Here is a 17,418-nt window from a genome sequence, read left to right as displayed (position 1 = left end):
TTTTAAAATTAAGAGTTTTTTTAAACGGTGTTCAAAGATAAAAGGATATTCTTGAAATAATTTTGAAAGTTTAAGGATATTTTGAAACAAAATTAAATAAAATATTAACGGTTTCAATTCAAAATTAATGTCATATATATTTGAACTAAGGTCGTTTTGGATTTTTTTTTTTTTTTAATTTAAGGGCATTTTTTAGTTTAAGGATATTTTAAAGATAAAATTAATTTAATAATATATATATATTTTAATATTTAGGGTTTAAATTTCCTATAAAAATTGATTTTTTTTAAATTTTTTATTTATTTATATTTTTTGGTTGAAAATAAAGGAAAAGATCCCTAAAATTACACAAGCGGCGAGGAATGGCAAAGAAAACCCTGCGAGTTACCTTTTTCATTTGACACTTCCTTTAATCTCTCGCTCATAACCAAAGGGTCGGCTAGTTTCAGTCGCAAAACAGGGCAAATCTTGGTTGATACTCAATTTCTTCAAAGAACCCACAGACCTTCAAGTCTTCTCTTCTCAGTGTACTGTTAGTAAGTCTTGATCACAGGGTTCTTCCATTTACAATTTTCCTGTTCCTCTTAGTTCAGCTTTGGGAGAATCATCCCATAATTTGCTCACTCGTTTCCCTCTGTTTTGTTTGATTTACATTACGCTTTAATTTTTTGTTCTTCTGTTTTGTTATAGGAAGCGCCGCCGAGGAGGGTTTTTCAATCATGGCTGATGAAAATCACACTGAAATTCGTGTCCCTGAAGATGGGGCCTCAGAACCCAGTAATGGGAATGAACCAGATTCTGTTGAACTTGCTTCTAAATCGCAAAAGGATGAAGATGATTTGAAAGGTGAATTGTTTTGCCTTGTGAATGATGTTCGTGGGTCAAGGTTTCTTATGCTTCTGAATAGTTATAATAGAAATTCTTAAAGGAAGATTAAAGTTTTTATATCCTTTGGTTGTGTATACTAATGGGGCTTTGATGGGAAGATAAAGTATATGACGTTGTATCTGTTTTTCTTAAATAGATTTAGAATGATTGTTATTGTAGTTTATTAATTTTCGAGTGTAGAGTTTAGAGATCATCATTGTGAGATCCCACATCGGTTGAGGAGGAGAACGAAACATCCGTTATAAGGGTGTGGAATCCTCTACCCTAGTAGACGTGTTTTACAAACCTTGAGGGGATGCTCGAAAGGGAAAGCTCAAATAGGATATCTACTAGCGGTGGGCTTGGGCTGTTACAAATGGTATTAGAATCAGACATCGGCCGATGTGCCAACGAAGAGGTTGAGCCTCGAAGCGGGTGGACATGAGGCGGTGTGCCAACAAGAATGCTGGACCTTGAAGCGGGGTGGATTAGGGGGTCCCACATCGATTGGAGAGAGGAATGAGTGCCAGCGAGGACGCTGAGCCTCGAAGGGGGTGAATTGTGAGATCCCATATCGTTTGGGGAGGAGAACGAAGCATCCTTTATAAGGGTGGAAACCTCTCCCTAGCAAACTTGTTTTACAAACCTTGAGGGGAAGCTCGAAAGGGAAAGCTCAAAGAGGACAATATCTGTTAGCGGTGAGCTTGGGCCATTACAAATGGTATCAGACCAGACATTGGGTGATGTGCTAGTGGAGAGGCTGAGCCCCAAAGGGGGGTAGACACGAGGCGGTGTGCCAACAAGAACGCTGGGCCCCGAAGGGGGTGGATTGAGGGGTCCCACGTCGATTGGAGAGAGGAATGAGTGCCAGCGAGGACTCTAGGCCCCGAAGGGAAGTGGATTGTGAGATTCCACATCGGTTGGGGAGGAGAACGAAGCATCCTTTACAAGGGTGTAGAAACCTCTCCCTAGCAGACACGTTTGAAAAACTTTGAGGGTTTACCGATGCTTGTAGCTCTCATCGCAACGTAAACCTTAACTTTGTACCCTATCAAATGTTTATTAAATTTGATATAACTAGTGGTTGTATCTACTTCCATTTTATTGATGGTTTACTGATGCGTGCAATTGGTTGATATTTCTCCGTCATTTTGCAGAAGGAACAAAGAAAAAGAAGAAGAAAAATAAAAGCAAGTGAGAACTCTTTATGTTTAGTACATTGTTTCTTGTGTGTGTATGCTTTCCCTTAGGTTGGGGTGTTGATTGGGGTGTTGATGGATATTGCAAGGCTATCTTTAAGTTCGATAATTTTTTTTTTACATGAATAGGAAAAAGAAAGAAGCGCCTCAACAGAAAGATCCACCGTCTATTCCCGTCGTTGATCTTTTCCCGTCCGGGGATTTTCCAGAGGGTGAAATTCAACAGTACAAGGATGAGTGAGTATAATTCTTGATTTTAATGCTGCATAGTAATAGTTTTCTTGTCTAATATTATGGTTCAAAACATATGTTGTTTTGGATTGAATTGAGAAATCAAGAATAATATATTAAACACGGTATGTGTTGTGTTGCCCACCGCTAGCAGATATTGTCTTCTTTGGGCTTTCCCTTTCGGGCTTCTCCTCAAGGTTTTTAAAACGCGTATGCTAGGGAGAGGTTTCCACACCCTTATAAAGAATGTTTCGTTCTCCTCCCCAACCAATGTGGGATCTCACAATCCACCCCTCTTCGGGGTCCAGCGTCCTTGCTGACACTCATTCCCTTCTCCAATCAATGTGAGACCCCCAATCCACCCCCTACGGGGCCCAACATCCTTGCTGGAACACTACCTCATGTCCACCCTCTTCGGGACTTAGCCTCCTCGCTAGCACATCGCCCGGTATCTGGCTTTGATACCATTTGTAATGCCCCAAGCCCACCGCTAGTAGATATAGTCCTCCTTGGGATTTCCCTTTGGGGCTTCCCCTCAAGGTTTTTAAAACATGTCTGTTAGGGAGAGATTTCTACACCCTTATAAAGAATGCTTCGTTCTCCTCTCCAACCGATGTTGGATCTTATATCCACTTGTAACTTGTAAGTTGTCTTTCAAAGTAAATGGAAAAACACAGGAGCTTTACATGTGTACTTGTTGTTGTGTTATTTTTGCATTATTGCAAGTGTACGAGTCAAGTTTTAATATTGTGATTTGAGGACATGGTATTGTCCACATGGGTGGTCTCTTAAACTCGCCCAATTTTATTTGGAGAACGAAATCGAATGATGGTTGAAAAAATAAGTAAAGCAATGGTTAAAAGTAAAGATAGAGACAAGCTCGAGAGAATATCCTACGGAGTTGATCTCGCCTATTAGCCAACAAGTAAACTACTTAAATATCCAATATTCCGTGGAAGTTTATATCATGAATGACTCTTTCTTCTCTACTTAGTAACCTATGGAGGACTACATCCGAAGAGAAGAGGGAGTTGGAGCGCCTTGAAAAGCCAATCTATAATTCTGTTCGCCGAGCAGCTGAAGTTCATCGTCAGGTAATGTAACTTGATCATATTCATGGTTATGTTGCCATATCGTGTGGACTAATGAGACTGCTGTTAGTATGAATTACCTAACGTTTTTTTTCCGCTCTTTGCTATTAGGTAAGAAAATACATAAAAAGCATACTAAAGCCAGGGATGTTGATGACTGACCTGTGTGAGACATTAGAGAACACAGTTAGGAAGCTCATATCTGAGAATGGCTTGCAAGCTGGCATAGCATTTCCTACAGGATGCTCTTTGAACTGGTAAAATATTAAAGAAGTAGCTTCAAATATGTGTGTGTGTATAGTTCTTCAGTATTTGTTGATAGATTAGGCTTCTTTTCTTTCAGGGTTGCTGCTCATTGGACTCCTAATACTGGAGATAAGACTGTTCTTAACTACGACGATGTAATGAAATTGGATTTTGGAACACATATTGATGGTATATATATATAGATATATATATATATATATAATTTTTGTTTCGGTTCTTGTTGTATTATATGGATCATATCTGTAACAGTCCATGATCACCGCTAGCAGATGTTATCCGCTTTGGCCCGTTAAGGGGAAGCCTAAAAGGGAAAACCTAAATCCTCCGCTAGTAGATATTGTCCACTTTGGCTCGTTGAGGGAAAGCCCAGAGAGAACAATATCCGTTAGCGGTGGGCTTGAGCTGTTACAAAAGACGAGTTTTAAAACATTGAAGGGAAGCCTAGAAGAGAGACCCAAATAGGTCAATATCTGCTAGTGTTACAATATCATATTCTAGAAGTCGCTGAAACTGGTTTATTGGTGAGTGCAGGATGCATAGTTGATTGTGCATTTACTGTTGCATTCAATCCTATGTTTGATCCACTACTTGAAGCCTCGCGTGAGGCAACTAACACTGGCATCAAGGTAATGTTAATTATCCTGTCTGCTGGCAGTCACTATAATATTTTGATTACTCTGCCTTGATGAAGTATATTATCCGCAGTGGTTGAACAAATTGTGAGAAAACGCTGAGTTGTATATCAAGTTATTAACAATGAATATCAATCCATTTGTGAAAAAGTTTGATAGAATATTTTTATTCCATGTTCTTGAATTTTGCATTTCAAATAACTAGAATTTTATTTATATATATTCCGAATGAATTTGATTGTTTCTTGAACCTCTACAATTAACTATCTTTTATTTCTTTAGGAGTCTGGAATCGATGTACGGCTTTGTGACGTTGGTGCTGCAATCCAGGAGGTCATGGAGTCGTATGAGGTTGAAATTAACGGAAAGGTGTTTCAAGGTACGAGTATTTCATTTGTCATCAAAGTAGAAGTCATTCGTTATCTTTTAAAAACTCAGAGTTCTCATGTGAGATCTACATTGGTTGGAGAGGGGAATGAAACATTTTTTATAAAGGTATGGAAACCTCTCTCTACCCAATGCGTTTTAAAACCTTGAAGGGAAGCCTAGAAGGGAAAGCCCAAAGAGGACAAGATCAGCTAGCGGTGGGCTTGAGTTGTTAAATGGTATTAGAGCTAGACACTGGATTCTGTGCTAGCAAGGACGCTAGGCCTCAAAGAGGGGTGGATTATGAGATCTCACGTCGGTTGGAGAGGGGAACAAAGCATTCCTTATAAGGGTGTGGAAACCTCTCTCTACCATATGCGTTTTAAAACCTTGAGGGGAAGCCCAGAAGAGAAAGCCCAAAGAGGACAATATCTACTGGCGGTGGGCTTGGGCTATTACATCTCAACTCACCTGTTCTTTATTATGTTGATGCAAACAATGTTGTTACCCTCACCGAAGATTATATTTCATGAAAATTAGATTTTAATGAACGATATTTTTCTCTTTTCAGTTAAAAGCATTCGAAATTTAAATGGACATAGCATTGGTCGTTACCAGATCCATGCTGGTAAATCCGTTCCCATTGTGAAAGGAGGGGAGCAAACCAAAATGGAAGAAGGTGAATTCTTTGCTATCGAAACGTTTGGATCGACGGGTAAGAAAGTACGCAGCTCGGAAGTTATTGCTATTTATTAGGGCTGCCCCTGTTGATAGGGTAGTTCATCTGTGTTTTATCCAGGGAAAGGATACGTTAGAGAAGATCTTGAATGTAGCCATTACATGAAGAACTTTGACGTTGGCCATATACCACTGAGGTTGCCAAGAGCGAAGCAATTATTAGCCACCATTAATAAGAACTTCTCAACATTGGCATTCTGCAAACGATATCTCGATCGTCTCGGCGAGACGAAATATCTAATGGGATTGAAGAATTTGTGTGATTCCGGAATCGTTCAGGTGCTCCTCTTATACCTATTGTCTCGATATCTTCGATATATTATTAAGAGATGAATTCATATGACTTAGATCAGAGTTTGTCTAGTTTCCCTTCTGTTAGTTCACCATGTTATATTTAGCACGTTAGTTCGTTCTGACTTCGATATCGATTTTGATTGCTGCTCGTGTGTTCGGGAGTGCTTTTAGCAAGAACCATGTTTATATATATGTATATCCGTAGCAACGTGTCGGTCGATAATTCGGTTCTTTTCTCAGGCCTATCCTCCGTTGTGCGACTCAAAGGGCAGCTATGTTTCTCAGTTTGAGCATACCATTTTACTAAGGCCAACCTGCAAAGAAGTGATTTCCAGAGGTGATGACTATTGATATACTACTGTGGTGTGGCAGTTCCAAAGCCTTTCTCATTGACATGGTTACTTATGAGCATTGGTTTAAGTTACATCTTTTTGTATGATATTTGGTTAGTTCAAGAAGATCAAATACAACAAATTGTTATATTTTTATATAGTTCTTATGTTCTTTTGATACTTCAAATTACTCGAGCAACTCTAAAATCAGTAAAAAGATCGAAAATTTTGAGTTTTTGTTCTTGACAGTCTTAACCATTAAATTAAGTTCAAGTTAACATCGATGATTCGTTTGAGATTGTTATAGCTTTTAACTCGTCAGGACGATTGTTATAGCTTTTAACTCGTCAGGACGATGGATTTATGGAACGGGTATTAAACCAAGGGATAAAATGGCTTCAAAAATGAAGAAAATTTTGTAGTAATATCATGTTTGGACTAAATTAAATGATGGATGAACGCATAAAAATAGAAAAAATTTATTCAGTGATTATATGTCCAAATATTAATAAATTTTCGTAACCAACGCAAAGCTTTGAACTGGTTTGTATTGTGAAGTTTTGATCTTTAGCTGAGATCCCAAAACTCGCTTGTGTGCTGTGATCGTATATACTCTTCTGATTGGCGCATCTTCTTCCAAATCACATATCAAAAGGGTTATTACCGACCAATCAGGCCGCCGTTTGAGTTCGATTGCCGATCATGGGGTTGGGATCCCTCGCTTCCAGAGTTGTCAGGCCTTCTTCCAGGCTCCTCAGCTCCCAAAACCCTAGAAATCTCGTTCATTTCCGACCCATTGTCTCCACCTCTGAGCTTCACAACGCTGATGCCGCCTCCGCTGCCCAGGCCCAGGCCGATCCTGCCCCGCCTCCTCCTCCTCGTACCCCCGTTGGTGGCGCCCGCGTCCATTTTTCATCTCCGGAGGACGCCATCGAGGTCTTCGTTGATGGGTACCCTGTCAAAATCCCTAAGGGTATGACGGTTCTTCAGGCATGTGAGATTGCTGGGGTCGACATTCCTAGATTTTGTTATCATAGTCGGCTCTCGATCGCTGGAAACTGCCGTATGTGCCTTGTTGAGGTCGAGAAATCCCCCAAACCCGTTGCTTCTTGCGCTATGCCTGCTCTTCCCGGTAATTTTTCTTTCCTAAACCGGTTTGGATAGCCATTTGTGGATGATTTTGGATCTCTACGATAGGATATGGATTAATTGGCTCTTGATTTTGGTTTTCTTAGATTTGCACCATGTAAATTGATAAGGGATTGATTTGCCTGTGGCTATGGTTTTCTTATATGTTTTATTGTATAGATGATTCAGTGCTTCTGTGCAGGATACCCTGTTTCATCCATTGAAGCCAAATTTAGTTTTTGAATCACTATATGGTTTATTGAGTATAATCTTGAGTGATGAATGAGAAAGCAATTTATCTGAATATATCTGCTTCCTAGGAATGAAAATTAAGACTGATACGCCACTGGCGAAAAAGGCTCGAGAAGGCGTGATGGAATTCTTGTTGATGAATCATCCATTGGATTGTCCAATTTGTGATCAGGGTGGAGAATGTGATCTTCAGGATCAGTCTATGGCATTTGGGTCCGATCGTGGTCGGTTTACTGATGTGAAGAGATCAGTGGTCGACAAGAATCTCGGCCCGCTTGTGAAAACTGTAATGACACGATGCATTCAGTGTACCAGGTGAGATTTTGTAGTTTTGTAGTCTTTGGAGGGAAATTGTTTGATTTAAAGGAACACCGTTATATAGTCCTAACTTACAAAGTTTCTATGGCTTTTAAAATTCGAACACCTACGTTGGAATTATGAACTTGTTAGTGACATCAAGGACTGGATCAGTAACGCTCGATCTAATATGAAATTCGTACCTTGGTTTTGCTAAACGTTTTTGTAGGCATGTATGATACGGACTATTATTTCGGTTAAGATTGTAATGATCGTTTTTCTAATGGAAGGTTAAAGTAGCTATTGGTTTTCATTGTTTGGTGGATGCCTTATTCATTAATGTTTATCAAATGCTGCTCTAGTCGTTCGGCTTTTTTCTGTAATTTGTCTAACCGTTATATCTTTACGAAAATACCTAATCTGAAGGATATCCATTACCCTGCAGGTGTGTAAGATTTGCTACAGAGGTTGCTGGGGTTCAGGATCTTGGCATGTTAGGTCGTGGTAGCGGTGAAGAAATTGGGACTTATGTTGAAAAGCTAATGACTAGTGAGCTATCAGGGAATGTCATTGATATTTGTCCTGTGGGCGCATTGACGTCAAAACCTTTTGCTTTTAAAGCCAGGAATTGGGAATTGAAGGGTACCGAGAGCATCGATGTTACTGATGCAGTTGGATCCAACATTCGTATCGATAGTCGAGGTCCTGAGGTTATGCGTATCGTGCCTCGATTAAATGAGGTACGTTTTGAGATCTCTCATGTCTACGTAGTTATTTTAAAGAATTGCTTCTGAAATGATGTGTACATCTGTTATGTTGGATTTCAATATTCGTTAGAAAGTCGAACCACATTCATAGCATGTTTTAAATGATTACTCCCAATAAGTTACCGAGCGTACGAATTTTGACAATTTTTCAACGTACAAACTTCGTCGAAGCTTTGACCTATAAAACTCTGTAGATTCATCATTCGTATTGAAGGAACAAGGGGCAGCTTGACTTGATCACCTTTACCATTTCCAGGATATTAACGAAGAATGGATATCAGACAAGACTCGCTTTTGTTACGACGGTCTCAAGAGACAGAGATTGAATGACCCAATGATCCGTGGTGCTGATGGACGCTTTAAGGCTGTCAGCTGGCGCGATGCCCTTGCTGTGGTTGCTGAAGCTGCCCATCAGGTTAAACCCGAGGAAATCGTCGGAATTGCTGGTAAACTGTCTGATGCAGAGTCCATGATTGCTTTGAAAGATCTCTTAAATAGGTTGGGATCCAATAATGTATGGTGTGAAGGAAACGGACCACAACCGAACGCAGACCTGCGTTCCGGGTATATCATGAATAGCGGTATTGCTGGTCTAGAGAAGGCAGATGTCTTTCTTTTGATAGGCACTCAGGTACTTCTATTTCATTCTCTCTTCTTTCAGTGTCAATGGGAATCAAATTAGTCTTCTTCTGATCTCCTTAGCTTACTCTTAATATATTTCTGATCATTTCAATGAATTTCGTTCGTCGGTTTTCATTCTCACTGACTTATGATGCGCTTAGATCTCGTATAAACGCTTGTGGATTATAGTCTGATGAGATCGTGTTGGATTTGTGTTCTTATATGTTCTATTATCATTTTTTGCCCCTTACTATTTCAAACTAAACTCTGCCAGCCAAGGGTTGAAGCTGCTATGGTGAATGCAAGAATCCGAAAGACTGTAAGAGCAACTCACGCTAAAGTCGGTTATGTTGGCCCGCCGACAGATTTCAACTATGATCATCAGCACCTCGGGACTGGACCTCAGGCGCTTGTTGACATAGCCGAGGGTCGCCATCCCTTCTGCTCGATCCTCAAAAACGCCAAAAATCCAGCTATCATTGTTGGTGCTGGACTTTTCGAAAGAAAGGACAAAGATGCAATCTTTTCTGTAGTTGAAAACATTGCCAAACAAAATAATGTGGTCAGACCTGATTGGAATGGTTACAATGTATTGCTTTTGAATGCTTCTCAAGCTGCAGCTCTCGACCTCGGACTTGTGCCAGAATCAATAAATAGCGTCGAGTCTGCTAAGTTTTTGTATTTGATGGGAGCGGATGATGTAGACTTCGAGAAGGTCCGAAAGGATGCTTTTGTGGTTTACCAAGGACACCACGGCGACAAGGGCGTCTATCGAGCTAACGTAATTCTCCCTGCAGCAGCTTTCAGCGAAAAGGAAGGAACCTACGAAAACACCGAAGGTTGCACCCAACAAACATTGCCTGCAGTGCCAACAGTTGGCGATGCACGAGAAGATTGGAAGATCATTCGTGCTCTCTCCGAGGTTGCTGGTCTGCGATTGCCATACGATTCCCTCGGAGCGATAAGGTCCCGGATAAAGACCGTGGCCCCAAACCTCTTGCAGGTAGACGAAAGAGAGGCAGCTACATTTTCTGCTTCGATTAAGCCCGAAAGCACCGAGAAGATGGAAATGGTTGATTTTGGCAGCACCATAGAAAACTTCTACATGACTGATGCCATTACAAGGGCATCAAAGATCATGGCACAATGCAGTTCATTGCTGGCTAAAAAGTGAGATTTTCTTCATTATTTTTCTTAATTATTTGCTTTATAAATATCATAGTTGTCTGCAAGGGGCTTCTCTTGTTAGACCAGATATCTGGAACGCCTTCAAGTAAGCTTCTAATAAAAGTGACCACCCTTTATTTGTTTCACTGTAACATGTTTCGCAATGGGAAACCTTTTCTTTGAAACCATGGCGTTTGAAGTTTGGTTCTTCAACATTTCTCTTATAAAAGATACCTTTCTTCATCTCTATATATTTCTATATTCATAACTCTGGAAAAACACTGATACTTCGATTTAGTCTCTCTTGTTTGGGGAGCTCATTTTGAGTCGGTGATGGTATGATCAAGCACGGATTAGAAAGCCTCAATTGAAGTTCTATGACTCAGACAGAAGTTAATAAGATAGAGCAGAAGTGAAAGATGAAAGCACTGTATCGGAAAACCGGAAAACCAAACCTTTGATAGTTCAGTCTTCCTATTAGGAGTTGTGTAAGATCTGTATGCTATCTTTGGAATAGGTTTGGAATCTTTGGAATAGGTTTGGAAGGCAGGATATTGGGATCAGATTGATCACCATCATATGAGAATTGAAAGGAACTAGTGGAAGTAATGTTCCTTGCACGATATTGAAATGGTAAGAATACGGGATTTTGTTGCATTCTGCAGGATAGGACACTATCTAAGATCCCATACCCGTTGATGAGGGAAACAAAACATATTTTTATAAGGGTGTGAATACTACTCCCAAGTAGTCGCGTTTAAAATCGTGAGGCCGACGGCTAGGCTAAAACGGACAATATTTGTTAGTGGTGGGTTCAGAGACAGTTGATTACAAATTGCATCGAAGCCTAACACCGGATGGTGTGCCAGACAATATTTGTTAGTGGTGGGTTCAGAGACGGTTGGTTACAAATTGCATCGGAGCCTAACACCGGATTGTGTGCCAGACAATATTTGTTAGTGGTGGGTTCAGAGACAGTTGGTTGGAAAGGGGTATGAAACACACCGTTTTGAAACCTATCTCTAATAGACACGTTAAAGATATATGCCTCAAAGTTAAAAAATGGAACCTACCGAATTTAAGTGGTATTAATTTCCACCTATTAAACTAACCTTTTGTATTAATTACACATCAATTATGTAAATCACTCATTTAAAAGATAATATGAATAAAATCTCAATTTTTTTTGGAAAAAAAATTGCTCATAAATAAATTAATTACTTCAATTAATTTAAAAAAAACGCCCATTGAAGCGATAAGAGATAATAATAATAATAATAATAATAATAATAATAATAATAATAATAATAATAATAATAATAATAATAATTATTATTATTATTATTAATGAAAAAGTGGGACAAAAATAAAAGGGAAATGACCCCTCTCTATTAATTTAACGTCACATATAACATTACACCATACACATCAAACAGTCACAATTACGAGGCATAGAGCATATGTTGTTCATACTTCCTACAATTCATCCAACCAACCACTTACTTAATTGGTCTGAGCAGTCACTAAATTTTTTAAGCCAATATTAGTTTGATCATACTCATGTTAAGATTTAGTGTAAAGACGGACTCACCCACCTCATAGAGGTTAAATCAACGAACATATTATTGTTAAACAAAGATTTCACTCCGTTTATCACTATGAACTTAATTCAAATAATTTAATATCATACTTCTAAAACTAAATAATTACATATTTAAATTGGGTTAGTCAAACTAAAAACAAATCATTTTATTCGCTGCCATCTTCAACTTTCTACCACACATTTGTTCAAACTAAAACTAGTTCCGATTTGTATGCTACCTTGAAATAGGATTTTTAAATTCTCTACCGTACATTCAATTATACTCTCTCTCTCCTCCATTTTTACTCTCTCTATATAACCCCGACACCACCTTCCGTCCAAAAACACGTTGGGTGTGACACCCGATCAAAATACATCGAGACAACAACAAAAAGAACAGAATATTGTTTAAGGTTTCTTCGTTCGTTTTTGTTTAAGTTTTTTATTTGTTTCGGTGTATTTGGATCGTGTCTCTCAACGTCAAACCCATAATCATGTCTCTCTCTCTCCTCTTTGTGGGCCTATTCTCTCTCTTATTCTCCCCATCAAACTCCCTCCCTCTCTCCTTCCCTCTCACCTCCCGTTCTCTCTCCGAAGAACCCTCAATTTCTCCATTATACCCTTCCCTCTACTCCAAAGCCGCATCCAAACCACCCGCCAAGCTCCCTTTCAAATACTCCAATGCCCTGGTCGTCTCCCTTCCGATGGGAACGCCGCCGCAGCTGATGGACATGGTCCTAGACACCGGCAGCCAACTCTCTTGGATTCAATGCCACGGCAAAGTTAACGGAAAATCAGTTAAACCCGGAATTAAGTGGTTTAACCCTTCTCTCTCCTCCACTTTCTCTTTCCTCCCATGTAACAGCTCTCTCTGCAAACCTCGAATTCCCGATTTTACCCTTCCCACTTCCTGTGACCCACGTCGCCACTGCCACTACTCCTACTTCTACGCCGATGGGACCTTGGCCGAGGGTAATCTCGTCACTGAAAAATTCTCCTTCACCGCCTCTCCCATCGCTATCGGCTGCGTTAAGCCCTCCGCCGAAAATAGGGGTATTTTGGGAATGAATACCGGACACCTCTCCTTCATCTCTCAGGCCAAAATATCCAAGTTTTCCTATTGTATCCCGGGTCGAAGCAGGTCAGATCTAACCGGGTTGTTCTACCTTGGAGACAACCCGAATTCGGGTAAATTCAAATATGTCAACATGTTGACTTTTCCCGAAAGTCAAAACTCCCCGAATCTTGACAAATTGGCCTACACCCTCCCAATGAAGGGGATAAGAATCGGCAGAGTCCAACTCAAAATCTCTCCGGCCGTTTTTAAACCAGACCCAACTGGGTCCGGTCAGACCATGATTGATTCCGGCTCAGAGTTGACTTACTTGGTAGATGAAGCCTACAACAAAGTTAAAGCAGAGATCGTGAGATTAGTGGGGCCCATGATGAAGAAAGGATATGAATACGCCTCCGTCGCCGACATGTGTTTCGACAGTGCAATGGCGGCGGCGGCAGGGTCGAGAATTGGTGACATGTGGTTTCAGTTTGAGAATGGGGTGGAGATATTGGTTGGGAAAGGGGAAGGGTTATTGACGGTTGTGGAAAAAGGGGTGAAGTGTGTGGGGATCGGACGGTCAGGTAGGCTTGGAACTGAGAGTAATATGATCGGAAATGTTCATCAGCAGAATATGTGGGTGGAGTACGATTTGGCCAATAAGAGAGTTGGGTTTGGTGGAGCTCTGTGTAGTGGATTGAAGGCATGACCATAGACGGTGAAGATTCATACAATCATATATTTCATTGCGATGGTGTGTATATAATTATATTAAGTATATGAGTATTAATAAGAATAATTAATTTCTCTCCCAATTCGTCACTACATGTATGGTTATTTATAAAGTGCGGAAAAAATTATATCATGAACTTAAATGTTCGTAAAATCTATTTCAATGAACTTAAAACACGTGCACATGGTAGACCTTAAAGTAGATTCACGTACACCTATATAAACCATTAGGCGGGCTCGTATATGTACCCATAGACCTACCTTTCTTCAACGAGCATACAATCATGCTTCAGGAAAATTTGTAGAAGGAAAGGAGCGTGCATAATAACATGACATACATATTATCGTAATATATGCATCCATACTCATCATAAGGGAGAAGTATCTTGATGCACGGGACACACAAAGTTCACAAAACTTTAAATCATGACATATAAGTTTGATGCGGGTCTTACCTTCGTTCTTTCATAAATATAACTTTCGTGAATAGCTGTGACACTCGAGTAAATGAGGGGTACATAAATGAACCGAGACTACATCTCTTCAACAAGATGCACTTTCTTTTGGATGATACTATAACATACATGGCTTAACAATATTTCTCAATTTTAAAGAGAACACACTAACTATATCGTGCATGATGTCACAATCGCACTCGTGCATGATGTCACCATTGCACTTGACGTCCAAATTTCTCACAACTGACTTGTTTGCTTCGTTAGAACAAGTGTACAATCGCACTTTGCAAAAGATTTAGAATATGTGAATGAAGAAATATATTTGAAAATGATTTGAAAATGGAAGAAAACAACGTTAAAAAGAAAACGTTACATGACTTGTTACATGACTATAAGTGAAAACAACGTTACGTGACTATAAGTGAAAACAACGTTACATGACTATAAGCGAAGTGAAGTAAAGGCTTATGCAACCAGGAACATGTAACCAGGGACAACAACATGCAACCATATGCAACCAGGAACATGTAACCAGGGACAACAACATGCAACCATATGCAACCAGGAACATGTAACCAGGGACAACAACATGCAACCATATGCAACCAGGATTCCATATGCAACCAGGATTCCATATGCAACCAGGATTGAGACATCTGCCATGCAACCATGCAACCAGGGTGGATAACCAAGATTGATACATCTACATCTGCCATGCAATAACCAGGGACAACATGCAACCATATGCAACCAGGATTGAGACATCTGCCATGCAACCATGCAACCAGGGTGGATAACCAAGATTGAGACATCTGCCATGCAACCATATGCAACACACCTTGTACAAGCATGACCATGACACATGGCATAACGTATAGAGGAATCATGCATCATACAACATCGAAGTAATCACAAGATACATAACATAACACGTATGTCTAATGGTATCCCACATAACATAACGCAACTTTCGTTATAACATAACATAACACCACACACGTCAAATAGTCACAAATACGACACGTGTAAGGAGCATAGAATGTTGTTCATACTTCATACCGTTCATCCAACCAATCCAATAATTAAACCACTAACTTGGTTAGCCCAAGCAATCACTAAAATTTCTAAGTTGATATTCGTTTGATCCTACTCATCGAGGTTTAGTTCTGAAACTGGCTCCCAACATCATTAAGGTTTGATCCTACTCATCGAGATTAAATCTACTATCATATTATTATTAGACAAGGATTTCACTCTGTTGATAACCGTCAACTTAATTGAATTCATTGAATCTATCACATGTACGGTCAAACTAAAAACAAACAATTTTATTCTCGGTGGTGATCTTCAAACTTCTACCACACATTGTTAAAACTACAACGTTCTTGATTTATACTACCTTGTAATAGGATTTTAAGTTCTCCACCGTACGTTTAATTATGCTCTCTCTCTATATAATCCGAACACCACCTCCTTCCAAAAATACGTTGGATATGACGCACGATCGAAATATATCGAGATAGTAACTCAAGAAACTCTCCTATCAAACTGTTCTTTTTTGTTTCGGTGTATTTCGATCGTGCGTCGTATCCAACGTCGAAACTCTTACGAACCCATAATCATGCCTCTCTTTCTCCACTTTCTCTCCCTATTCTCTCTCTTCTTCTCCCCATCAAACTCCCTCTCTCTCACCTCCCATTCTCTCTCCCAAAAGCCCTCCCTTTCCTCATCCTCTGCCTCCGCCAAGCTCCCCTTCAAATACTCCAATGCCCTTGTCGTCTCTCTTCCGATGGGAACGCCGCCGCAGCCGATGGACATGGTCCTAGACACCGGCAGCCAACTGTCCTGGACTCAATGTCGCGGCGAGGTAAATGGAAAATTAGTGAAGCCAGGAATTACCATGTTTGACCCTTCTCGCTCCTCCTCTTTCTCTCTCCTTCCTTGTAACACCTCTCTCTGCATACCTCAAATTCCCGATTTTACCCTTCCCACTTCTTGTGACCAACGTCGCCTCTGCCACTACTCCTACTTCTATGCCGATGGGACCTTGGCCGAGGGTAATCTCGTCACTGAAAAATTCACCTTCTCTAATTCCTTAATTACCCCTTCCATCATTCTCGGCTGCGCTAAGGCTTCCACCGAAAATAGGGGTATTTTGGGAATGAATACTGGACGCCTTTCTTTCATCTCCCAGGCTAAAATATCCAAGTTTTCATATTGCATCCCCGGTCGAAGCGGGTCGGATCCAACCGGGTTGTTCTACCTTGGAGACAACCCGAATTCAGGTAAATTCAAATACGTCAACATGTTGACTTTTCCCCAAAGTCAACGCGCCCCAAATCTTGACAAACTGGCCTATACCCTCCCAATGAAGGGAATAAGAATAGCCAAAAACCAACTCAACATTTCCCCAACCGTTTTTAAACCGGACCCATCTGGGTCCGGTCAGACCATGATCGATTCCGGCTCGGATTTGACGTATTTGGTAGATGAAGCTTACAACAAGGTTAGAGCAGAGATAGTGAGATTAGTGGGGCCCATGATGAAGAAAGGATACGAATACGCCTCCGTTGCCGACATGTGTTTCGACGGTGCAGTGGCGGCTGCAGCCGGGCAGGGGATTGGCGACATGTGGTTCGAGTTTGAGAATGGAGTGGAGATATTGGTCGGGAAAGGGGAAGGGTTATTAACCGAAGTCGAAAAAGGGGTGAAGTGCATAGGAATCGGACGGTCAGATAGGCTTGGGACTGGGAGTAATATAATCGGTAACGTTCATCAGCAGAATATGTGGGTGGAGTATGATTTTACCAATAAGAGAGTTGGATTCGGTGGAGCTGAGTGTAGTGGATTGAAGGCATGACGATGAACCGTGAGTTTCATACAATCATAACAATAATTTTATGTATGTATTTATATTTTCAAATTTTGTTAAAATAAAACAAAATTTGTTGTAATATGGGAAAATAAATACTTATTATTATTGATCTCTTTTTGTGCCTGATGACTCATTAGAAAATAAATATTAATTAATTGGTTCCTTTTTCTGAAGTATATGAGTATTAAAACACTTCCTCGGTCTATAATGTGTTAACAAATTCATTAAAAACATTTCGTAAACGATATCATGAACTTAAACGTTCGTAAAATCCATTTCAATTAACGAAAATTCTATGATGTAACTTAAGGGCTTCAATATAAACATAAGTATCGCTATCCTAGATTCGATTCCATGGTTTTCGTAGCGACACCGTCATCCTTACAGGGGTGTCTTACCTTTACTTGAAAAAATAACACGTGGCTTGAGTATTTAAAAATATTCGTAAGTAACCCTATTTTTTAGGTC

General features: G+C 40.1%; 4 protein-coding genes across 5 annotated transcripts; all 4 read left to right on the top strand.

Moving 5' to 3' along the window:
• Positions 1-352: 352 nt before the first annotated feature.
• On the top strand, positions 353-6,258 carry LOC111785573 (methionine aminopeptidase 2B). 2 transcript variants are annotated; one of them, XM_023665971.2, is made up of 12 exons: positions 353-536; positions 691-846; positions 2,025-2,061; positions 2,196-2,303; positions 3,292-3,391; positions 3,500-3,645; positions 3,732-3,823; positions 4,187-4,281; positions 4,570-4,666; positions 5,225-5,368; positions 5,453-5,670; positions 5,926-6,258. In XM_023665971.2, the coding sequence occupies exons 2-12, from the start codon at positions 720-722 to the stop codon at positions 6,034-6,036; spliced, it is 1,275 nt and encodes a 424-aa protein (XP_023521739.2). In that variant the 5' UTR covers positions 353-536; positions 691-719; the 3' UTR covers positions 6,037-6,258. The 2 variants fall into 2 exon arrangements, with proteins under 2 accessions (XP_023521739.2, XP_023521749.2); XM_023665981.2 differs by lacking the exon at positions 353-536 and having other exon boundaries at positions 761-846; positions 2,025-2,076.
• Positions 6,259-6,551: 293 nt separating this feature from the next.
• EMB1467 (NADH-ubiquinone dehydrogenase) lies at positions 6,552-10,395 on the top strand. The gene is made up of 5 exons (XM_023669203.2): positions 6,552-7,149; positions 7,466-7,712; positions 8,140-8,434; positions 8,718-9,092; positions 9,357-10,395. Exons 1-5 carry the CDS (start codon positions 6,720-6,722, stop codon positions 10,254-10,256), a joined length of 2,247 nt encoding a protein of 748 aa, XP_023524971.1. The 5' UTR covers positions 6,552-6,719; the 3' UTR covers positions 10,257-10,395.
• Positions 10,396-12,167: 1,772 nt separating this feature from the next.
• Positions 12,168-13,700, top strand: LOC111789286 (aspartic proteinase PCS1-like). Its single transcript, XM_023670005.2, has one exon. The coding sequence runs from the start codon at positions 12,326-12,328 to the stop codon at positions 13,592-13,594; it is 1,269 nt and encodes a 422-aa protein (XP_023525773.1). The 5' UTR covers positions 12,168-12,325; the 3' UTR covers positions 13,595-13,700.
• A 1,865-nt stretch (positions 13,701-15,565) lies between these two features.
• LOC111789363 (aspartic proteinase PCS1-like) lies at positions 15,566-17,016 on the top strand. Its single transcript, XM_023670114.2, has one exon. The coding sequence runs from the start codon at positions 15,697-15,699 to the stop codon at positions 16,933-16,935; it is 1,239 nt and encodes a 412-aa protein (XP_023525882.1). The 5' UTR covers positions 15,566-15,696; the 3' UTR covers positions 16,936-17,016.
• The last annotated feature ends 402 nt before the right edge of the window (positions 17,017-17,418 follow it).

This window comes from Cucurbita pepo, chromosome 2, assembly GCF_057944985.1.
Source record: "Cucurbita pepo subsp. pepo isolate OVF chromosome 2, ASM5794498v1, whole genome shotgun sequence".
Classification (NCBI taxonomy): Eukaryota; Viridiplantae; Streptophyta; class Magnoliopsida; order Cucurbitales; family Cucurbitaceae; genus Cucurbita; species Cucurbita pepo.
This window is presented reverse-complemented; position numbering and strand designations above follow the sequence as displayed.